The sequence below is a fragment of the Plutella xylostella genome, chromosome 13 (assembly GCF_932276165.1).
Source record: "Plutella xylostella chromosome 13, ilPluXylo3.1, whole genome shotgun sequence".
NCBI lineage: Eukaryota > Metazoa > Arthropoda > Insecta > Lepidoptera > Plutellidae > Plutella > Plutella xylostella.
This window is the reverse complement of record NC_063993.1, coordinates 8,355,890-8,382,023: the sequence shown is the minus strand read 5'-3', so window position 1 is coordinate 8,382,023 and position 26,134 is coordinate 8,355,890. Positions and strand designations below refer to the sequence as shown.

The 26,134-nt window shown below is 37.4% G+C and overlaps 1 protein-coding gene across 1 annotated transcript; it reads left to right on the top strand.

Annotated features, from left to right (window-relative positions):
* Positions 1–4,240: 4,240 nt before the first annotated feature.
* On the top strand, positions 4,241–23,080 carry LOC105390705 (tetraspanin-2A). The gene is made up of 5 exons (XM_011562049.3): positions 4,241–4,485; positions 17,177–17,374; positions 19,328–19,504; positions 21,668–21,853; positions 22,479–23,080. Exons 1-5 carry the CDS (start codon positions 4,381–4,383, stop codon positions 22,554–22,556), a joined length of 744 nt encoding a protein of 247 aa, XP_011560351.1. The 5' UTR covers positions 4,241–4,380; the 3' UTR covers positions 22,557–23,080.
* The last annotated feature ends 3,054 nt before the right edge of the window (positions 23,081–26,134 follow it).

Here is a 26,134-nt window from a genome sequence, read left to right as displayed (position 1 = left end):
TACCTCTATTATTCCGAACCTGAAAATTTAGTAAATTTACGGGATCATCTATTTGACTAGTTGTACAATAATAAACGACACAAATATTTTAGGCAGTCGGAGCCGAATTCCGTGTGTATTTGTAAGACAATTGCATTAAGTTACGTAAATGCGTCGGCAGAGGGCGCGCGGGTGCGAATGCGTTTATTATTCTGCGGCCAACCACGCGTGCTGACCGGGTGGGGCCAGGAGATAGGAGTACCTTAGTACCTATATCATTCTACACTCACGAGCAATGAAATAGTTCCAGTGAAAATAGCACTAAATTATTCCGTAACGGAAAAGACTAGGTTAATGACGCCGTCTTGAAGTACATTTATCCGCGCATCAGAATATTACCAACTAAAAACTTAAATATTTTCAACAAATTTTAAGTTAAATATTGGTCATTTAATGTTCAAAAGAAGATAATACAATAGATACATAGGGTGGAATGTTGAATATTACAGGTCGAGTGAGCGTATTGTTTGTCCTTCATAATTTCTCATTCGCCTTTTGGCAACCGCGAGTAATCCACGTTATGTTATTTCATCGAAATCAGGCTGCACTAGCAGTATGCTTTCATTATGTACTCCTGTTCATATTATTTATTTTCATGGCCTAAAAGCGAGTCTCTAAATATTTGGTTTCCTCTCGTTTATTACATTGCTCGACCGGTGGCCGACCTGGCCGTACAATTAAATTGCGTTCGCTACCCGCTCTGGAAATTCCTTTATATTACTCACTTACATTAAAATTGTTACCTCCCTGTAAATTGCTATTGCTTCTTTATTTTGGGGCGCAAATTTTGGAGCATTGTTAGCTGGGCTTATGTTTATTTTCAAAGTTACAGAATATACCTATGTAAATAATATTAAGTTTAATCTTATTAATTAATTAAGATGCTGTCGATTCCTGATAACAAATAAAATACTTATGACATGCTCCAGATAAATTTAAACACGACTGGTGAAACAATACAACTCAGTGCCAATTTCTCCATTATCGGTTATTTAACCGACAGGGATTGATTTATAAATTAAACGTCATCTCCATATAAAATTCATGACAAATGTGTCAAAAGGTAACCACTACTCCCTGGTTATGCTCTAACCGAGAATGGAGAAATTGGCACTAACCCCAGGAAACAAATGGTTAAAGAATTTTTTTTTAATTTTTTACAACAAATATCCATAGTAGGCATAGTATATTTAACTTTGTATGCGAGATCTGGAAAAAGGGTTCATTTGCGAAAGCATGATAATTGGGAAAGTTGTTCAGTTTGATGGTGAGAAAGTTTTCGGGGGCATCTGTTTTACATCCTGTATATTTTGAGAAGATATACAAGACTGCCTTCCAAAAAAAAACATAGATACAAAAGCTATACATAAATAAGCAATTCCCGGTAACAGTATGATATTATATTGCATTTTGTGTAAACAACCGGGATCTTCACATTGCAATAGGCGCGAGCTAAGCCTTCTTTAGGCTTGGAGCGCCTTATGGCTGTAAGCTTAAGGTTTTATTCAGCTTGGCTGTAAGAAAGTCTTACTCAGTTTGCTTGTAGATGTCGCACGGTAATCAGGAAAATTATTTACTCATGTCTACTGGCCTCGTTGGCAATGTGTCAGGGCTACCACTCAAGGGTTTAATTTTCCTTTATCTAAATTATTGACTTTTTGTAGCTTTTCTGAACTATGGCAAACAAATACGCAAGCATTATACCAAGAAAACAAAATTTACATCTAAGGATTAGCCCCAAAACAGATATGGTCATAAAAACACATTAACAGTATGTAGCTATAGTAATTTCGTGAATTTTCCAAACAAAAGTATTGAACCCTCGAATCACCCCTTTCTGCTAGCTATACCGTTTTTCAAACACTCCGCAGAAACTACACTCACGAGCAATGAAAAAGTTACACTTACAAAATCTAGGCACCAAATGTATTTTTTTTTAATAGTTCTAAATTTTACGTTTTTAGTTTGTAATGTACAGATGAAAAAGGTACCTCAATATCACAGACAACGTCATTAAGCTAGACTTTAATAGGGATTTTTTCATCGCTCTCTCTCGTATATGGTGTCAACCCTAGCCGCCATGCAGCAGTATGAAAGGCGCTGGGATCACGCTCGGGGGGAGTCGTTTTGTAAATAGTCACCGCCGTGGCTTCTCGCAGATTAATTTCAAGTGAGACTGGGCCGTCTTCCGCCCTGGAAATTGTGAGTTCGCCGTCTGAATCTGGTTCTATTAAAAGATTTGCGTCCCCAGAATGCGGTTTAAGCTGGTTTTAGAAATAGTGCGGCATATTGGTACTTCACCCAATTTTCAATGTATAAAAAAATCGATATATAGAGGAGGTTGATCCATACCTACTCTATATATTTCGTATAATAAAAAAAAAATATAATTCTTAATATTTTCTTCTGTACTATTACAACTGCCGATTCAAACATTTTTTTAAACTGAGTTATGATTTGAGATGGATTATTCTAATAGTTTGGCTCTTTTCTGTATATTGTTATCATCATTCTCATCTAGTGTTAGATTAAATATTTTTAAGTGTTAGTTTCAAAGGTGATTTACCGATATGGCCCCATTACCATAATGATAACATGAGTTATAACAATGCAACACTATTCAAAGCTATAATAGAAACAAACTTGAGTCGCAATAACAGATGGTGGTAGCAAGACAGGATCCATTACAACGTACGCTTATATAAGCAATAAGCCTCTGCAATTTCTGATGCAGATTAAATATATCTCGCAGATTTCCTAGAGACGGTTGCGCTGGGCTTGCGTATATTACTATTTACTTCCGTTTCCAATAACGTACCTGCTTATTTGAGAACTCGTGTTCCTGCTATTTTTATCCTCGACATATTTTCATGAAGTAAGGAGACAGTGAATAGATTTTTGTACCGGAACTGTTTTTTTTTAAACTATAGGTTCATGGTTGATCTATGAATGATTTCGAACCCCAATATACTAGTAGGTATAGTACCTAAATATAAATAGTAATACCTACATATTTATTATCTCCTTGCCAGGAGCAATTGGGCTTATAAATTTGTTGTTTTGCATTTGGGTAACCTGCATATAGTATGAAGAGCACGTATACGTATCCGTATATCCAAGGTATATCCACAGGAGCGGCGGAGTGCTAGCTGCGACCGTTGCCAATTCGCCCGCGCCGACTAAGCCCAAGCACCGGCTGGAGGACTTATTTAAAAATGTTCAAACGTCCACTAGATTTGTGGCGTTGCTCCCCACGATGTTTAAATTTATACCATTCCTGACTCGGGATTTACGAGAAAGCGGTCCATGCGTGGGGATTTTCTAAAACATCGTCCATCTTCCTTATTTATGTTTACAGCTTATAGCGACCGCATCTATTTCCTACATAGCTTGAATCCGTTTATCGGATTTCGAACACGTTTCGAACGAATCCCCTATCGATGGACTTGATTTATACACGACTACCCTTATAAAACCTGGACAAAAAATGCAACGGAAAAAGGGGCCGTCCAGTCAGGCATTAAAAATAAAGAATTTGGAGGATTTGCGCGGTCTCCTTTATATTTTTATAGAGTCTCGTGCCGTTGAAATATTTCATTTTGTCGTAGCTGAAAATGTAAAAAGGCGCGCTTGCTTAAAGTGGCCTCACGTACGAGAAAACGTATAGACACGTAACTCAGCGTCACAGTAATAGTATCAACTTAGAATTACTACCTAGGTATTCGGTGAGACAGTAAGTACTTTATTTTCTAACTGAATGAAATATGGGAGAACTACCTAACACCCCCAGAATAATAGGCGACCAGCAATCTTATAGTTACTTATACAGGGTGTTGCAAAAAGGGTATACTAAGCCGAAACCTACATGTGCAACATGTTATATCTAAGCCCGAAATTTTTTTTTCGCGAATTTCCAAATTCTGATTTCAGTTTCGGGCTTAGATATAACATGCTGCACATGTAGGTTTCGGCTTAGTATTCCAATTTTGCAACACCCTGTATAGGTAATAATGAGACAATGAAAAAATGCATCTTAAACATTGGATTACTCGTTCTATTTTTAATTATCGTGAGCGCACAAATATTTTATAGTAACACAAATAGGTGTGGCAATACTCCATTTACCAACCTGACTCACGTTATCTCGCTATCTTCCCTTTATCTTGGCAAACATAGATAACCTAGCTGTGAGCAATGCGTCCGCGATAGCGCTGTCCAGTCGAAGCAGATTTTGAACACGCAACGACGACCTTCTCCGTTAAAAATATTTACGTGACCTCTTTGTTGGATTCTGAATGTGTTTTCTTTTTAATTAATAAGTGACAGCAAACAGTTTGTGAAATGGCCAGCTTTGGCGTCAACGAAAGCCGCATTGGCGCTAGCAAGTTGGAGTCGCAAATCTATTGTATCAAGTACACATTGTTTTGCTTCAACATTGTGCTCTGGGTGAGTAGTGACTGAACTATTTTAGCTCGAACCACATCAAGGAGAGAAATGGACTCGCATGAATTGAAGGCGTTCGTTTATGAGAAATGTTTGAATTTCGGTATGCCGGAAGTTTGCAAATGGAATATTACTTCTGGTTGCCATTGTTCGTTGAAACCTGGTTAGTTATTATTTGCAAAGTTGTAAATGTTATTGAAAGTTGCATGAATGCGTGCTATACACATGATATTTCTCACATCGTCCATAGATTAACGTAGGCCGCTATTTCTCTTTCAATACGTATAAGGTACGAAAGCTTTCTTATAACCCGATACTACGCCATATATTAAAAGTTATACATCCCACACATCGAAATTTAGTTCATACATGTTTGTTTAACTCTTAAATTAGTCGTTACGAATCTAATTTGTGACGAATGTACACTACTCTCATAAAGCGGTGGTTCGGCGGTGATGTAGATGACGAATATATAAAAAATCCTGCAGTTTATGAAAAATCGTAATGATAAAGGTCAAAGGATCAAAGGACTAGATGTTTTTTTAATAATAATGTTTTTTTTATATTACATTTTATACAATGCATAAATTATCATCATCTTAAAACATAGAAGCCCTAAATTATGGCATTTCTTATCAGAAACTGATAACGTAAGCGTCCGTTCTTACTGCTCTTTCCCAGTATACTTTGATGTCATTTATTAATGATTCATCCTCGAATCATAAATAATGTGTCACTCAAGCACACATATACACTCACGATCAATGAAAACGTACCTACCTACCTGAAGAAGATGAATGATGATTTAGTTCTTATACCCAGAGAACCATAAAAACAAATGACACATAATATTTAAAATAAAATAAAAACATAAACGTCAGGGTCATTGTTTCAGTAGTTGTACTATGAAACTTATACATTTTGACTGTATAGGCATTACAGCTTGCTTTATAATAATAAACAACGTTATCAATCCAATATAAGACAATTCCAATTTTGAATTTCCGTTTCTCCCCTCTGAGCAGAGCGAAACATCCGACAACCGACAAGATCTCGCTAAAACAAAAAACCTTAGCTACAGAAAACCATTAACAACGATCAACCGAAGCATCAGTCAAGCTGTCCGTAATGACTGCTGCTGCAGTCTTGGCGCCAATCCAGAACTCAATTATCGAAACCAACTTCAGGCTATAACTTCGGCAATTATTTCTCATTTCGTGCGCGCGAACACCTTAACGATCTGGGATGACTGTGGAGACTGAGGATAGTGTTTCCTAGTAAATACTACAATAGAGCTCTGTTGAACAGGCTGCCATCTCCGCAAACGAATACATGCATTGAACAAAGACGAATCTACATTCTAGATGCAGGTACCTATGTAGGTGCAGCGTTGATAGGATGTGAATACTTATTTATCCTAGAGCAACGTGATTTACGTGATAGATTAGTTTTATAAGTACAGATTATAGTATAATGTGTCTAAGTATCTTAAGAAGCACAGAAGTAAACCGACTAATAGCTGCTTCAGGCAGCGTCGTCTCAAATTTCAATATTCATTCGGTAAACGCAGATATTTTCCCAAAAATGGAGCCCCGAATTCGACGGTTTATTTTCCAAGTTCGTTTCGACGTCGGTTAACACATCTTTTGCTCTTAAATCTCGTAATAACGAGCGCTCAGGTGACGTTGGTTGAACAACACTCGACGAGAACGTTTTTGGCCCCGCATCGCTCGGCCCGCCCCGCGCCCCTCTTCACTCGCCCCGCGCCACACGCCCCGCGCCCCGCACGGCTCGACTCTCCAATTTACTGACTCCTCAGATATTCAGATGAAGGAACTAACGCTAGTGGTTTCGCTGCTTAATGGCGTCTGAAATTGTATTGTTAAAACCAAACAGTTTACGAAAGGGTGAATCTCGTCGTATCGATCGGTTTTTAATTAATATCCGTTGTGTAATGAAAACTTGTTCAGATAGTGGAATGAGTGCTAGGTACTTTCGAAGAGAAGACAGAACAATTAATTGTTAACCCAGGATAAACGACAGTATGTCAAACAATATAAATAATATAAGTAAGTACAGCTATCTATTAAACGTAACTTTGTACAAAGTATGTACCTACATAATATTGTCAAAGTTAAACAAAAGTATCTTAGTTTTACACAAACAAAGTGAGATACTCCTCTTGTTGTTTAATTTGCTACGAAATTTTGAGCAAAGTTAGTGCAAACTTTTGTCTAAACAAAACTTTGTATAATCTTACGGAGGAAGCTATATTGACGATTCACCCTAAACATATTCCGAATTGACTGCTGCTACTTAAAGGTAAACTATATTAAGCTTTTTCAAAAACCTACATATGCATTTTTTTCATATTCGAAATACAAGTGATGTTGAATTTCAGACACTGTTCTTATTTGTTGAAATTTGCTTTTGGATTTGCTATCCCTGTTTGTATTTTGATTCCTAGATAAATAATACATTCTTACACCTGTGTATTTCATACATTAACTGCCAATTTCTCTTTAGTGGGTTAGAGCATAACCAGGGATTATTGCTTGACTTTCGACACATCTGTCAGGAATTTAATATGGAGATGACGTATAATTGATCAACCTTTGCCTGGTTACGATATAACCGACTATGGAGAAATTGGAGCTAAGTTATCCTGTCAGTTACAATTAAACTGCTAGGAATTTTAAACCCCCGACTATAAAAATTCACTTAATGAAATAAATATCGCCATTACAGCGCACCACCTGCACCCAACAGCAGAAAGTTGCAAGTTTAATCGCTAACAACAAAACATAATCATTTAGCAACAGAACGAACCATTTGTTGTATTAACCGTATTAAATTGTAGTACGGAGTTGGCTGGAAGCAGCAAACATTAGGAGCATATGGCGTCGGCAGTAAATTGCGAAGTTGCCGCCGTGGTTGGACCCGCCCACAATTATGCTGCTACGTAGTGCTGCCCTGGTATAGGTACATCATGTTCTACCACTCATAATGTACTGTGCATAATTAGATTTTGATTTGGGCACTGTAATTGTGTTATTTCTCGTGGACTGACAAAAGTCTGTTTTGCGTTTAGCCGGGCTCGTTGCCGCGCTGCTTGCCCTTGCGATGCAGGTTATGTGTATAGATAACAGCCTTACCGCTGCTTTGATCATTCCATTTTTAACAATTATATTATTGGTATTGGTATTTAGAAAAAAAATGTGGAACATAAAATATGTATTTATGGATTTGAAGGAAAATAAAGAGGGGTAAATTCCCTTTCTACGTTTTATTCTTTTCCTATTAATTAAGTGATATTTCTGTAACCTGTAGATATACTAAAATTTATTTATTTATTTGCATCATACTACAGATATGATATTCACGGGGTGCACGAGAGGCCTTCACGAAAAACGTATCAACTGGGAAGTCAGTGACGGACAATTTATCTAACTAATCCTTCCACTACGGTCATGAGTCCTTGACCAGCTTTGGGGCGTGTTCACAATGTCTGGATAATGGCTACCTGTAAGAATAAAGATATGCTGTCACTGTCTAAAACATAATTTATTACTTACTGAGAGTGACAACATGTCTTTTATCCCAAAGTTAGCCATTATCCAGACATTGTGAAACAGGTCTTTAGTGTTTGTCATCGATGCACTAAGAAGAAGTAAAATATGCATGATATCGCATACCTACGATGTTGGTACCTTATTGATATTGCTTAGGTCTGAGTATCAGATACTTAGATAACAACATACTTACGAAGTTTTAAGTTCAACCATTGTACACCGAACTAATTCAAAATAAGAGGTCAGTGGTAGAAGCAAGGTGTTATTTGTCGAAAGGTGTCTTTGGCCCTGACACTCCATCTATTTCGTATCACAATATCGTTGATCAGATCACATAATCGTTAGAATACAAATGCAGCTTCTGTTATTATTTTGAGTAACAAAATTGTATAATGACGCCATCTATGATTGTCTATGATTGACATTTGTTCTTAATAAATAAGTCGTGAACTGAAAGTGCGTGTTTTAATAGGTTATGGGCTAATTTCCTGATTTTCTTAAGTAATTGTGGTGTTACGGTTTAAGAAAAACGCTGAACTTTCGTGAAAAATGGCTATGAACTATTTGCAAAGTGTTCCCAAACTGAAAGGGAGGGAAAATTATGATGAGTGGAGTTTCGCGGCAGAAAACTTGTTAGTGCTAGAGGGCATGATTCAGTTCATCAAGCCAGCTGAGCCCGGCGCGGATATCAAGGCTGCAGACGACGAAAGGACTAAGGCAAAGCTAATTTTGACCATTGATTCAGGATTGTACGTTCATATCAAGGAAACAAAAACCTCGTTGGAACTGTGGACAAAACTGAAAAACATGTTTGCCGACTCCGGCTTTTCAAGAAAAATCTCTTTGCTGCGACATCTAATTTCAATCAGGCAAGAAAGCTGTGATTCTATGACTCATTATGTCACGCAGATTGTCGAGACAGCTCAAAGATTAAGAGGAACCGGGTTCGCCATTACAGATGAATGGATTGGTTCGCTATTATTAGCAGGGTTGCCAGAAATGTATTCTCCAATGATCATGGCAATAGAACATTCAGGAATACAGATTACCACAGACGCGATTAAATCGAAACTTATCGATTTGGAAGTATCTTTCAACTTGGATACAGGTGGCGCTGCATTCGCTGCAAACAAAACGTATTCGAAGACACAGAACAACACTATAAAAAAAAAATGGCTGTCAACAACAAACCAAAATGGCTTCAAAACAGCAATCGAAAAAAGTGATTTCGTGTTATAAATGCAAAGAAATCGGGCATTTTAGAAACCAATGTCCGTTACTGCAGAAAAATAAAGAAACGAATGCATTTAGTGTGGTATTTCTGAATGGACAGTACAGTAAAAGCGAGTGGTACGTTGACTCCGGCGCAAGTGCGCACATGACATCGAATGAAAATTGGATAGAAAACGCAAACTTTACGCCAAATTTAACAGAAATTACGGTAGCCGACAGTACAAAGGTACCCGTAAAGTGCTCCGGGGACGTGAGAATAACTACAGATCGCAACTACGACATTACAGTGAAGAATGTATTGTGTATACCGAAGTTGTCAACAAACTTGTTGTCAGTGAGTGAGCTCATCAAAAACGGAAACAAAGTTGTGTTTGAGAGTAACAATTGCTACATTCGTAATAGGAAGAATGAATTGGTAGCTACGGCACATTTGACCAATGGTGTTTACAAGTTGAATATCAAAACAACAGATTGTATGTTAGCCGCACCAGCATTGGCGAGTGCAGAATTGTGGCACAAGCGCTTGGCACATATCAATAGCAGCGACTTGAATAAAATGAGAAATGGCATCGTAGAAGGAGTGAACTTTTCTACTCCAAGTGACACAAAGAAGGAGAACTGTGTAACATGTTGTGAAGGCAAACAAACAAGGCTGCCATTTGCACATAGTGAACACACCAGCTCGGAGACACTTCAAATAGTCCATGCAGATGTTTGTGGGCCTATGGAGAGTAACTCTATAAGTGGTTCACGGTATTTTTTGCTCTTTGTGGATGACTACAGCAAGATGACATTCATTTACTTTCTCAAACACAAAAATGAAGTATTCCAGAAATTTAAGGAATTCAAAGCTATGGTAGAGAACCAACAGAATAAGAAGATTAAAGTACTGCGTACTGACAATGGAGGAGAATTTTGTAATGGTGTGATGGACAACTATTTGGCTAATGAAGGAATAATTCATCAAAAGACTACTGCATACGCCCCAGAACAGAATGGTGTTTGTGAAAGAGCGAACAGAACAGTGATAGAAAAGGGACGATGTTTGTTGTTTGAAGCCAAACTTGATAAGAAATTTTGGGCAGAAGCTGCGAATACAGCAGTCTACCTGAAAAATAGATCTGTTACATCAAGTCTAGTTAACAAGACACCTTATGAATTGTGGCATCAAAGAAAGCCTGATCTAAGTCACATACGGCTATTTGGAAGCCCAGTTATGGTCCATGTTCCCAAAGAACAAAGATTGAAATGGGATAAGAAAGCAGAACAGTTTATACTTGTTGGATTCTCGGAAAATGTTAAGGGATATCGAGTCTATGATCCGAAGAGAAATGTTGTAACATTGAAAAGAGATATAATAGTGATGGAAGGAAAACAAGGTATAGAAAATACTGAAGAAACCGCTATATGGATACAAGATGAAGAAAAGAACTTGACTCAAAGAGGGGAGACTGAAACGACAGAAAGCGTGGAAGAATCTAGTATAGAGAGCAGAGATTCAGTGGGGGATACTAACATAAATGAATCTCTGGCTAGTCCAAGTTCTGGCTCATCGGCTCATATGGATCCAGAGGACACGAGTATTAACACAATGACTGATACTGTCACACCAACAGATATGGCACAAGGTGAGATCCAAGATCATGGAGTTGGTGAAGTAGTTAGAAGTAAGAGAGAAAGAAGACCTCCAAACCGCTATGGTTATTCAAACATATGTACATCAAATAACTTGCCTGGAGCCGAGGAGATCGACTTTTCAGAAGCGCTGAATGGACCTGAAGCTGAGAACTGGAAGCTGGCCATGCGTGAAGAGTTGCAGTCATTCGAGTACAACAATGCATGGGAGCTCGTTGATATACCAAGTGATACTAACATAGTGCAGTGCAAGTGGGTGTTAAATAAAAAACTAGATGTGAATGATAAAGTGAGATATAGGGCAAGACTTGTTGCTAAAGGTTTTTCACAACAATGTGGCATTGATTATGTGGACACATTTGCTCCTGTAGTGAAACATTCAACGCTAAGAATGTTATTTGCTCTGAGTGTACAGTGGGATATGGACATTACACATTTAGATGTGACCACAGCATTTCTTAATGGACACTTAAATGAAAATATTTTTATGTATCTTCCTGTGGGTTTTGAATGTAAAGACAAAGGGAAAGTTTTAAAACTTAAGAAGGCTATATATGGATTGAAACAATCATCTTTAATGTGGTATGAGAGGGTCAAAGATTGTTTATGTGAAATGGGTTTTAAAATGAGTTGTAATGAACCATGTGTATTTACAAAATTTAGTGACAACATAAAAATAATTGTAGCTGTTTATGTTGATGATTTTTTGATATTTTCAAACTGTAAAAATGCTACTGATAATGTGAAAGCTACATTAAGCTCAAAGTTTAGAATAAAAGATCTAGGCTGTGTAAAACGCTATTTAGGCATGAGAGTGAATGTAGATAGAAACTCAAATACTGTAACCATAGATCAAGAACATTATGTAGAACAGTTGTTGCTTAGATTTGGAATGTTTAATTGTAGACCTATGGATACTCCGATAGAATGTAAACTAAATCTTGATAAAGCTGAAAAATGTACAACAGATGTTCCTTACCAAAGACTGATAGGTAGTCTTATGTACTTAGCTGTGTTAACTCGACCTGACATAGCATATACTGTGAGTTACCTAAGTCAATTTAATAATAGTTACAATGAAACTCACTATAGTCAAGCTAAAAGAGTGTTAAAGTATTTACAGAAAACTAAACATTATTGTTTGAAATATTGTAAAGATAATATTAATGTAAAATTGGAAGGTTTTGTCGACGCTGACTGGGCAAGTGATACCTTGGACAGGAAATCATACACTGGTTTCTGCTTTGCTATGGCCGGTTCTGTTATATCTTGGCAGAGTAGAAAACAGAAAACGGTATCTTTATCAAGTACCGAAGCTGAGTATGTAGCATTATCTGAGGCAGCAAGGGAAGCTACCTACTTAAGAAATTTATTGTATGAATTGACAGGCAAATTGAACATTGTAAAGTTACATTGTGATAATCAAAGTGCAATGAAACTAGCAAAAAACCATCAGTCTCTGAATAGGACTAAGCATATTGATGTGCGCTTTCATTATGTTAAAGATGCGATAAAATCTAATTTAATTGATGTTCAATATGTGTCAACTCAAGATATGCCAGCCGACCTTTTAACAAAAGGCTTACTGTCAACCAAACATTATAAATTTTTAGAATTGATAGGTCTGGTTCCTAATTAAAGTTTAAGTTGTTTGTGTTTTGTTATTATAAATTGTTGTTTTAGAAACATTTTGTTAAGTAGGGGTGTTATTATTTTGAGTAACAAAATTGTATAATGACGCCATCTATGATTGTCTATGATTGACATTTGTTCTTAATAAATAAGTCGTGAACTGAAAGTGCGTGTTTTAATAGCTTCGTCTCAAATAAAGCAGCAGCTCGACGGATGAATAGAGCCCCGGGTTCAATGTTCTAGTCGATTCGAGTGTATTGCTCTTTGCGAGCTAGAGAGCTTTTAATGCAAATAGGATGTAGAAGCGGAACATCTACCGTTAAAGCGCAGTTGCTCTGCTGATTAGATAATTATGAGATATTTTATGTTATAACACTTATTACTATACAATAAGTGTTGCAATATAAGTTGCTGAAAAGCTATGTAGGTATATGCGTTTGATGTGTGGGTCCATAGTCGCTCCGAAACAGATGGATGAAAGTTAATATCTTGGTTGAGACTGTTTATTTTTAACTGACTTCGAAAAAAAAGGAGGTTCTCAATTCGTCTATATGTTTTTTTGATATATGTATTATGTTCACCGATATCTTCGCGAGTTATGGACCGATTATTATTATTATTAGATGATACTTAATAATTTTTAGATATGTTTGGTACCTCAGCGGTTTACTTATTTAATACGAGTATCAAAAATAAATGCTTAGGATATTTTGTACTTTTAGATGCCTATAATTATTTTTCACTTTTTAGTATTTATTAAAGTTCTATGCCCATTTTACACGCTCTCCCTAGCAAGCTAGGGTCGGATGGGCGTGTGTGAGATGTCCCCACATATTAAATTTAGATTATTATAGTCTCTATCTACACCTCTGGGAGACTGGTGTTACAATACCTACCTATTTATATTTATGTTATCGAGCTAGTGATACGTTTCCCAGCAATCATATTGGAATTACGAAATGAATTATATATCCTTTAAAAGCATCACCCCTATTCTATTACGTAATAAAACTTGAAGGGGATAATTTATAATAAGCATACATTCAGCCCCACATTAGTTCAAATATTTAAATACATGTGCGTTTAGAAAATTATAGCTGCAAGTTCTTTTATTCAGAAATATTGATGAAATTATTATTTTATAATATTGATTTGAGTTTTTCACCGTGGTGGATTTTATAGAAACTTTTTTATATGTATAGAAATGTTTTTTATAATTAGGTCAAAATTCAACAGTTGCCTATTTACTTGAAAAAAACTCAAGCTAAGTTATTTCTACCGATACCATCAGACTTAATACAACATTACAACAACAACACAATAACAAACTGTACGAAAATGGTTTAAAAAGTTTTGATCACGGAAATCTCTCGAATTCGAGCAAGCTCTAGATTGTTCGCCGCGATTGGGCGATGGAGGGTTCCTTTAGCTTGACAAAAAACAAACGAACGAGAGCCATCGTGCAACTGTTACGTTTTTACAACGGGACAGAGTCCTGGTTACCGCACCAACGCTCTGAATCTTAGTTTTTCTGAAGCTAAAACGACCCCCCTGTCGCAGAGTTAGTTCGACTCAAAGTTTAATACTTTGAAGTGTTTAGAGCTCAATATCGACGGATGCGCGTTTGTTTGAATAATGCTGAGTTGTTCTTGTCGGTTCTTGAATTGGTGTTCTGAACTAAACGTCACGGTTGGATATGATATCACCAATTTTGTGTTGTAGTTCTACAAAAACTTTACTGGCTCGGTTTGTGGATTGTAGAAGTTGCTTTATGAAATAACACTACTGAATAAGTTTATTGGACATGATAAAAATATAATTTACATACTATATCCACTCTAAAAAAATATAAACACAATCACTAAAATGTTAAGTAAATACAAAAGACGTAGATAGCTATAAACTAACCTAAAGCAATCACATTATCCTAGAATGGATAGCTTGAGCCAAAACGTACTTTCCTAATTATTATACATACCTACCTCTACCTAATAGAGCAAATGGAAGCGAGCAATAAAAATAAAGCATAAAATTCTGAAATTCAGCAGTTACTGGGCGGGTTGACTCCGAGCATAGTGACATCTCATTCCATTTACGAAATTTATTTTGCCGCAATTTTCTCTGTAACCCCAATAATACCGGGATCGCGCACCGTAAAGTCCGATCTACCCACATGTGATTGCAATTTATAAGAAATTGAAATATCCCCGACTCGCTAAGCTCCCAATAAAATTTTATTCCCTCCCGCCCAGGCCCTGAGTAGCCCGAAATCGCCAGTCAATATGCAAACATCTATTCAGGACAGGTATTTCAATACTTTTGTTTTGAGAATCGTTTTAGGACTATGGAAATTGGGGACGGAATGTGTCGTCAAATGGATAAAACCTAACATATGCAGGGGGTTCTTTTTTTTGCTCTCCAGAGTGTTCGGTGCGGTTGAATCGACCGAAAAACTTCCATTTTGAAACGCTGTAAAACTCAATATTCGGGATCCGCAGGTGTCTCTTGGGAATGGATACGGCCACAAAATTGGGGACAACGTGAAAAATAATAGATTTTACTTGCAGCATTCTGTTTTAATACATTGAGAAACGTACGAAACTGAATTAGATTTAGATATCAAGTGTTTATAAATGAGGAAAAGGCCGAGAATAGGTAATCTATCAATTGTTGTAACCATCGTGCTTTGCTTTAGAACAAATTATTTTTTTATAAAGCAGTGAAATAGTAAGATGCTGTAGCTCTGACTATTGTCCTAGTCTTCAGCATCACGGGTCATAAAAGCATGGACATTTCCATATTATACATCTATGTACAACTATGGATTTATTATCTGCCCCCTGCATAATAATATGTATCGGTGGTAAGACATCATACTCGCACATATCTACGGAACTCGTATCTAAAGAGTGCTCTTTGCATAACAAACGAGCGTGGAGCCACTTTTACGAGGCCGTAAATTTTTAACGCCGCAAAAAAACACTAAATAAAACTGCGTCTATTTTATACTTGAAAAGAAGAGTGGCAGACTACCTCAACATAATAATATAATAAGCAGCCAAATTCTATTCTATTGACGCATACGCATAGACATAGGTATACTAAAGAACAGCAATACTATAATTTATTATTATAATCAGTGGTGCAAACTTCAAACACTAGTAAATATGCATTTACTTTCGAATTGGTTCCTAAACTGTAATGGTGGTGTGTATGTGAAAATAAATAGATACTTTAAAACATATTTAAAATCTGTCTAGATTTTTTTTCCATCATTTGTTAAATAAGAAACTGAGAGACTTAATAAATGAATGCAAAGAGTTGTACGAACTTTCCCGTCACTATCGTAAATTTTCTTCATAAGCGACAGTTTTAGTACCTAATGATAGTTTTGACTGAAATAAAAATCGTCAAAATACTGAAGGGATAGTTATATACCAATACAATATAAATCAATACAATACAAATACCTTAACATAATCATCCACTGCCGGACATAGACCTTACACTTGTAATATAAGGTTCTCACTAGCTTGGTTGTTGTATATTTATGATTTATTATGCAATAAATAGATTCTTTTGGAACATGATATCTAGGTATTATACATAGGGTGACTTTTACCAAACTCTACACGTTACTAAAATTGTTTGTATTAACTGAAAGCTGTTTAACAGTCTACTTTTAAATACGTTTAACCAAGACCAAAAAACAACAACCACCAAATTAACAATTTTTGATGGCGAAAAACAAGGAGAAAACTCATCACAAAAAGGGGACACGAATTGTTAAATATTGCGAAAGTTTGAATAAGAAACGTAAAGTTTACCGAAATAGATGCGGTACGATTTATCAACTGAGTAACAAGGACATACTACCCAGACCAATGGTCTTTTATACGTTTATGTCTCTAGGTTATTTTGAAGTTGTTTTAACAACAAAACTGTAACAGCCTGACTTTTACTTTTTCGCACAAAGAAAAATGAGAGTCAAAAAACCTGACAAAACTTAAACTACGTTATGGATACGTCTTTATAATTTAGTGAAAAGTGAAAAGGAACATAATTGTTTTAATATACTTATCATAAATACCTAAAGATATAAAGAATAAGGATTCTCTTCACTACAAAGCTTTCGTAACATTCTGCATAGATTAATCGTGATGAAAGCATTTCTTAGTATCTACTCAAAAGATAAACTTTCATAGCGCTATCACAAAATGGTACGATCCAACTTTGGACATAACTTTGGATCTCCTAGCTTTATAGTTTTACTGCAGTTACTACTTCATCAACAAGATCATTTTATTATGATAAGGTTGACGCCACAGCAGTTAATGACTATTTTATATGCTCGTAAAATACAAAAAGGTAGGTATTTAAAAAATATAAGTCATAAAGTTATTCAGGAATTCTTGTTTTAGCGTGTTGGCGAAACACTAGGAACCTGTGTTTGTCACTGATGAGATGATTCAGACCCTGAATCCCCTCTCCCTAAGGGCCCGCGTGTTATGAAAATAATATGACTTATAAGCATATATCACGCAGTACAAAGGGATATAATTATATTCTAATATTATTATATTGTTAGAACTTTACGTTAACTCCCACCTTTTCCTTGGCAGTTGTTCGGGGTGTCAATCTTCGCGCTATGTCTATGGATCTGCATAGAGCCAGGCTTCAACGAGTGGATGAAGATGTTGGAGCTGCAGAAGTTCTTCATCGGCATCTACATCATCCTGATCGCGTCCCTTGGCATCATGGTAGTGGCGTTCCTCGGCTGTGGAGCCGCCTTGATGGAAAATGTCACGCTTTTGTATGGAGTGAGTAGTCTCTTTAGATATTAGTAAATGATCTCGGATCTTAGGTGTTCCGTGTATGTGTTGTATGATATTATTGTGTCCAACCCAAGCCTTGCTAAGTATACGGTAAGTAAAATGATAATAATAGCCCTTCAGTTTTAGTGGCGACTCGTATACTACAGCGCATCATTTTGTTTTAAATTATGTGTAGTCGTCCATGTCTATAAATTTTAGGACGACTATTTAAACGACATGACTTTACTTTGTAAAAGAAGATAAATTTAGTTAATGATTTGCTTCGTTACATACTGTAGAAGTACAAGTTATCGAACTTACTTCATGCGACACAGCTACAAGGGCGTACCCAGGATTTCTGCTAGGGGGGGGGCAGCTCATACCTGTTCCGAGATGATGGTCGGTCGGGTATATTGAAACATTATAGATAAAAAAAAAGAATATTAAAACAAAATATCTGAGTGAAAGAAAATAAATTTTGTTTCCAACACTTATTTCATCCGTAGGTTTGCAAAATGTACAAAGAGTGTAAAAATCACATTATTTAGGGCCTATTGCCAATCCTTTTACACTTGCGCCCTGTGGATCAGCTTTACTCAAAAGGCTTACAACGCCCTACGCGTTCAATATAATAATGCGTTCAGGATGCTGTTGGGGCTGCCGCGGTACTGCAGCGCGTCAGGGATGTTCGCCGAGGCACACACTGATGGATTTCATGCCATCATGAGAAAGCGAGTAGCCTCCCTGATGCGGCGGGTGCGTGCCAGCACCAACAGCCTCCTGACCACTAACTATAGCAGAGAAAGTAGACAGTCTGCTGCTACGATCTTTGATGTGTGCACACGTTATGCCGTGTAAATGGGCGGCTAAATAATGTAAATACATAATGTAGGTATTTAATTATATTTCAAAAACAAACACAAACAAACACTCACGCCTTGTACTAATGTACTCCCTTGCGGGGTAGGCAGAGGTGCATTGCTGCACCGACTTGCAACGCTCGCCAGTGTGTTATGTTAGTCCCAATGTAATAGGGGGCGGGCCATTGCCATTTTACGGGCACATCCAAGACCCGAGAACAAATATCTGTGTTTAAACAAATATCTGCCCCAGCCGGGAATCGAAACCGGGACCATCGGCTCAGTAGTCAGGGTCACTAACCACTACGCCATTCGGTCGTCTTAATTATATTTCATTTTAATTTAAAACCATTACTAACATAATTTTTAAGTTCATTGATATGGATTAATCCGAAATAAATGATTTATTATTATTATTATTAATGAGTGAGCGGTGGTAGCTCAGTCGGGTAAGCGCCCGCTTCTCACGCCAGAGATGCGGGTTCGAATCCCGGCGCTGACATGTACCAATGAGTTCTTTTCTGAATTTAAGTACAATGTATACCATCGCTCTTACGGTGAAGGAAAACATCGTGAGGAAACCTGCATATCTAGATTTAGCACATCTAGATATGTGAACCCACCAACCCGCAGTGGACCAGCGTGGTGGGAAATGGTCCAAGCTTAGGAAGGCAGTTTAGACCTTGGGGATATGCACAAAGGTTCCATTCGAGAGAGCCAGGTGCAGGTACTGTTACCCCCACAGAGAATAGAATAGAATAGAATATTATTATTAATTTGGCGCACAGTAAGTAACACGTTTTTAATTCCCACTTGGCAGGAAAATTGACGTTTATTTTATCTTCTAGGGGGGGGCAGCTGCCCCCCCCTGCCCCTACCTGGGTACGCCCTTGCGCAGCTAGGTGCAAGCTTGCTTATCCCTTAAGTAATTCCATCACAAGAATTTACCTTCTCATTTAACCCTTAATTTTGGGCATGACTACTTAAATTAAATATTTAATTGGTTTTCGTCCTTAACGCAATGGGATAAACTTCAAAACGATCCATAATCATTATGCCCAATTAAGGCTTTAATAACAAAATCCACCTCTCTCCCCAGTACATCGGCTCCCAACTAGCCATCTTCGTGTTCGGGCTGGTCGGCTCGTGCGTCCTACTCGACTTCTCCACGTACGACTCGAGCATCCAGCCGCTGATCCGCGACGTGCTGCACCGCCTCATCAACAACCCGCAGCACGAGGGCAGCCGAGAGATACTGAGGATGGTGCAGGAAGGAGTGAGTTTACACTTCATCATCCTTCATAGTAAAAAGTGACATGACCTACAAAGTTTGTATAAAAAATTATTATTTTGACATTCTGATTTCTTCCGGGCTTAGATATTACATGCTGAACACGTAGATTTCGGCTCAGCATACCCTTTTTGCAACACCTGTATATCATCATCATCAGCCTATAGCAGTCCACTGCTGGTCGTAGGCCTCTAAGCACGCCACTGGATGCGATATATAGCTTTCCGCATCCAATCATAACCAGCCACCTTTCGGAAGTCGTCACCCCATCTAGCCGGAGGGTGCGTTACTACGTTTGCCTAGTCGCGGTTTCCTTACTTATACAGTTGTTGCAAAAAGGGCTGTTGAAAAGGTGGTGTGCGAAAGGAGGTGACTTAGGAGGTAATTCTGAATCACATTTGATGAATTAATTGTGAAAATTCGCGAACAGATAGATAAGTGATTATAATTTTAAACACTTGTGAAATACAATTTTTTTTTTGACAAATCAGGGATATTTAAGACGGGTACAATCACAATAAATTTGCCTTGAAAATGATGTGTCTCATAATGGAATTAATAGTAACCCTACAAAAATGCCATAAACCAAAAGCCCATTGCATTACTCTTTTAAACAGTGAAGAACGAAGGGACTACATTAAGGAAGAATTTCAAATAAATTGTTACCTTCAATAAAGAGCACTGATAATAATTTCTCAAAGGAATCGCACCCAATCTCGTCGCTTTCGATCGATGTCATATTTTCAAAGTTACTAAAGAGAACAATTCGGTGGAATTTTTCCCTTTCATCGTTAGTCGGGAAGCTAACGAAGCAAGCACAAAAACGCATTTCGGACTTGACAGTTGATGCCGAACGATTTTTTGTCCATAACTACGAGTATTTATGTTGCCGAATGAATATATTGCGCTGGTAAAAAATGAAGGACATTTATAATGTTAAACTGAACAGTGACAGTTGGACAGTAGTCCCAAGTGTATTCTGGCATTCTTTTCTTAACTATTTCCTTACTTACCTTAGTTTTAAAAAGTAGAACATTAATTATGTAAATATATTTCGTCCTTTTTACTAATTGGTTAAGGAAAACATGCGCGTTACAATCAAAGTAATCACAAGTTATATTCAATCATCAATACATATACACATAGCTGCGTCAATATTTAAAGAAGTCTTTCACGACAAATTAACATACCTATAAATAAATGTATTGCCAACAGGGGGGTCAATATACTGACGAAAAACTAACGAACGAATTAGAACTGTCGTGGAGTCGTCACGTTTTACAACGAGATTGGGTCGTGGCTCGCGCAGCAGCACTCTGAAACTTACTTTTCGTCGTATAGAGTGACCCCCAAGTCCAAATGTGTAAACATTTTGATCTGCGAGAGTTACGATAGCAATTACAAAATCGCTGAGATTCGGCGTGATCGACTTCCGATGGCTGACACAAATGAAAGGCTACAGAATGCTGAATGTATTAAGAGCTATTTTGCATTGACACGAGATGTGCAATCAGCTCCTGCGTTTGGGGTCCGCCATTCCAGTAATCAAATGGCGAATCATAACTCAATAATGTAGACACGCAATCACCTGAACCTGGTTTCGGAGTGAGAATTTATTGACGACTGTAAAATTTGTGAAATGTACCTCAGTATCATCTACGATCTGAAGAAGTAGGCTGATCTGACTCGAAGTCAAACCACATTCAGGAATTCAAGCCTTCCTATTTAAGATGCTATGTTGCTTCGAAAAAATATTTTTTTTATTGTTTTTTCCTATTCTAATTTAATATCTCAGTGGTAGAAGTGGGTTAGGTATTATTTGTTGAGACGTTTCTTTTGCATTGCACACTTAATCTTGTTCGTATATTGTTAATCTAACACCTAAACCGTATCTTGATATCCTAACTAATATTATAAATGCGAAAGTAACTGTGTCTGTCTGTCTGTCTGTTACTCTTTCACGCCAAAACTACTGAACAGATTTTAATGTTTGTTATACATACGTTATAGACTTTGGGAAAGAACATAGGCTACTTTTTATCCCGGAATTCCCACGGGAAAACTTTTTAAGGCGAAGCGAAGCGCACGGGAACAGCTAGTTCTTTATAATATTAAAATATCATTGGCTAAAACTCTGCCTCTCCTCAGATCGGGTGCTGCGGCGCGGACGGTCCCGTGGACTACATCAACCTGCGCAAGCCGCTCCCCTCCGAGTGTCGAGACTCCGTCACCGGGAACTCGTACTTCCACGGCTGCGTCGATGAGCTGACCTGGTACCTGGAGGGCAAGACCGCCTGGCTGGCCGCTATAGTATTGGCTTCTTGTATGATTGCTGTGAGTATCATCATCTTAGCTATAGGACGTCCACTGCTGAACATAGGCAAATTTTTTTTTCCACCTTGTCTGTGGTCCGCATCCAGCGGCAGCGCTTCCTTGCAGACTTGACTGGATCATCCGTCCATCTGGCGGGGAACCACCCAACGAGTAGGTACATTATCATCAGCTCTATTACCATCACGTAATAACCGCTGCTGGAAAAAGGATGATGTAAAGGAGCGCCACAACGCTTAGTCATTCAGCATCAGCCCTCAATATTACAGTGCTGGACAACCTTACCATGGATCGTTACTAAACTCTTTTTTTGACCATATCCGACTAAGTTTTATGTCCTGTCATAATTGTAATGTGGGGACGGCACACACACGGCTAGACCCCAAGCTAGACAGTGCCTTATGGGTATCGGATAGCTGATATATCTACAGAAATACATAAATAGATACATATTATTATTGACCATTTATTATTAATTAGCGCTCAGTAAAAAATATTTTGCCGTAGTATGTAAAGCTGAGCTGAATACCTTTTTCTATACCAGTTTGTAATTTTAGTATGGAAATAAAGCATTACCTACCTACCGTATTAGGTACATACATATTTATTATGATTTAATATTTTTCAGGTTGTAAACGCAGTCATGTCCCTAGTGCTGATTAAGGCAGTCAAGAAAGAAGAAGACGAAGCGATTAATTATAAATAAATGTATTTAATATAATATAGTTAAATAGGGATTAGGTTTTGCTGAATATTTTTTTTTATATTTCAGTAAGCTTATTTTATATTTCAATATTTCTAGTTGATATATTAATAATTCAGGGCGAAAACCAAATGACAACATAGTAATATACATACCTATATAAAAAAACTGACTTCAAAAATCACAAAACTATATGTGTTAGCACAAAAATACCTAAGCAGGTGTTAATCTTTTTTGAAATTGGTGCGGTTAATAACAATTCCAAATCAAAAACATACAATTTAATCGTGTATGTATGTATGTTGTATTGTAACATCAAAAAAGAAATTATCAAAATCGCTCTATAACTGGCAAAGATACCGGTGGACATACATATAAAAAAACATACATACAGACAAATTGAGAAATTTCCACTTTTCGAAGTCGGTTAAAAGTAATAACCACCGTATTTTTTTATTTCATAAGTTTAGTTTTATCAATAAATAACGTTTGTAAGCTGATAAGGTATGAAGTTTAATTGAACCTGACACTGTTGTTTAATTTTGCACCACATCAACCTTCTGACCAGTGGGTTGGTAACTGGTTAGTGTCCGTGAAATATTAAAGTCGGGAACTAGGTAACTAACACGGTAATTTCTACTGAATATTGTACAAGTGACTTTAGCTGAGAGATGATAAATAGCTCAGGAACTGAACTTTACCTCGGCTGCTAGAGGCGTAGTGTCGTAAGTTAGAATTATCCGATAAATCTTTCTAACGGCATTTTTTTCAAGTAAATGCCTCGGGGTGAAATGCACACCTACCTACAATTCATTTTTTAATGTGCATGTGAATAGACGTTCTTTAGGTTCTTTAAATTTTGTAATTAACAGTACAATAAAGTGAACTCCTCTACACCACCATTTCACCACAGTCAAGTCATTACTTTGATGATGTATATATTACACCTAATAATTGAACTGATTGCATCTTAGAAAATGCATAGAGATACAGGTTACGTCATCCAGATAAATAAACTGATTATAATGTAAGGTTGTGAGCTCAGATACGTAACAAAAACAACGATAATAGTGAAACAGGGAGAATAAGCTTTGACTTTCCGTTCGGGAATCCATTTCCTCGACATAACAACGAGCGTCGTGGCGGAAACAGACTTGGCTTGGTATGAATTTCCCTGCATGGCAACACAAGATCCTGCAACCAGCCTGGAAGATCTGCACTGAATCTCTCGAGACTACTACATCAAATATTAAGTCGAGACTGTCGCCGCGTTGCCAGAGATCAACATACACTGGGCCCGTTACTCCATCCAACCATTAGTCAGTTATGGCCTTATTAACTGCTGTAATAAGTTGTGCGACGTCTGATGTTTTCTTATTGAGGGAAATATTGCTGTAGATTTCCGGTGTACAATAATTTATCCGTCTTAGCGTAAATGGTTTATATGTAGTAGCACAGTTCAATAAAGTGCATGTGTCGGCGACAATTTCCGTGGCAAGACAACACGGGTGGCAATAAAAGTGGTAACTGAAATTGATTGAGGCACGTTTCTTCACCATACATCCGGACAGGGTCCAATATCCGGGGAACTGTTAGATAGTTGTTCGGGCAAACACCGATTTGGGGCAAACAGTTCTCGGCAGTACCGAGATTAACTTTGCCTAATTGTTCACGGGTTGAAACTTTGTTCTGCGAATCACCACCAAAATTGTTTTCTTCCCAAATTAGGCCGAGTGTTTCGAGATAATGTTTCGCGATTTGTTTGCACAAGTTTCGGGCTTAGTTATCGGGGGTTTATCTCGTATCATGTTGAGAGTAGGGTTCGAACAAAAATATTGTATTGGTGTTCTGCTTGTGCGACAAATATTATCCTTCTCCCTACCTGCGTGTAGTTAACGGATTTATAATATAGCTGTTCCCGCGAGCTTCGCTTCGCCTTAAAAAGTTTTCCCGTGGTAATTCCGGGATAAAAAGTAGCCTATGTTCTTTCCCAGGGTCTAGACCATATATATACCAAATTTCATTCAAATCCGTTCAGTAGTTTTGGCGTGAAAGAGTAACAGACAGACAGACAGACAGACACAGTTACTTTCGCATTTATAATATTAGTTAGGATGTATAACACGTTAGATATGTCGCAGGCAACTGGTTTAATCTCCTGTTTGATTGAACCACTAGCCCGTTCATTGGATGGCGTTGTTCAGTTGTATGACTAGGCCGAACGTTGATTGTACAAGCGTCACAAAACGTCCAACTAGTTAGCTGACTTAAAATCAGTCAGGTGGTGAATAAAACAAATATAAATAAAATATAAATAAATATGTGGGGACATCTCACACACGGCCATCCGACCCCAAGCTAGGCAGAACCTGTGTTATGGGTGTCGGACAGCTGATATATCTACACAAATACATAGATAGATAGATACTAAATATAAATATCAACACCCAAGACCCGAGTACAAATATCTGTCTTTAAACAAATATCTGCCCCAGCCGGGAATCGAACCCGGGACCATCGGCTCAGTAGTCAGGTCACTAACCACTACGCCATTCGGTCGTCAACAATATGGCGTCTAACAGCTAACAGCTGACACAAAAAGCACCTATATTGTTAGTTTTTTGCAAATAAATTAGCTTTAAAGTGCGTTATTTGTGTTAAAATAGTGTGACAACATGGATTTACCTATTATTACGCCGCGAGCGGATAGTTTCATAGAAAAAAAGTGGCGTAACTGGATAATTATGAACAACAATATGAAGGAACGTTTATTGTTATTGTTTAGTTAATTTGTGAGATAAGAGCTTTGTAACATAGTCTTTTTGTTGACTCTTGTCTGGTGATGTTCACCCTAACCAGACATTACTAAGTTGCTATACTATATCCCATTCAACGACTTCGCTGAATGACGTTCAGTCAAGACGTCGAACGTTACAATCAACGACTTGACGAGTTGTCCTTTAGTCATACAACTGAATAGCGCCATCCAATGAACGGGCTAGTGGTTCAATCAAACAGGAGATTAAACCAGTTGCCTGCGACAGATACATCACGTTATCACAAAATTTTAATTATTCCTACATAGACACATAATTACATAATATGTATATTTTTACAGATTAGATAAGGTAAAGAAAAATTCATTTATTCGACTAGTACCTATATGGATATGTCTACAAAGGCACTTCTAAATAAATTGTGCTTCAATACGTCCGGATCTCGTGAACCATAAATTGATCCTGAGATTTTATTCCGCTAATCGGATTCAGCGAGCAATTTAGAAAATTGTAAGAAACGAAACGATACGAACCGAATTGTAAGATTGCTATTGGAAATAATCCTTAGAAATGTTACCCTGCTGTAATGTTGCTGTACATACATTTTCTAGGATAAGTGCGTTTCAAATAATCTCTGAATCAATATTTTATTATGCATATCCTAAATCACTTTGGATTAGTATAGGTACATTTCCTGGGAGTTGCAGGTATACAATCGTTACTCCTACTATTATTTCAGACCATAAGACTCGTTATTACCCTCGCGAGCAATGAAAAAGTTCCAGTGACATTAGTTCAAAATCA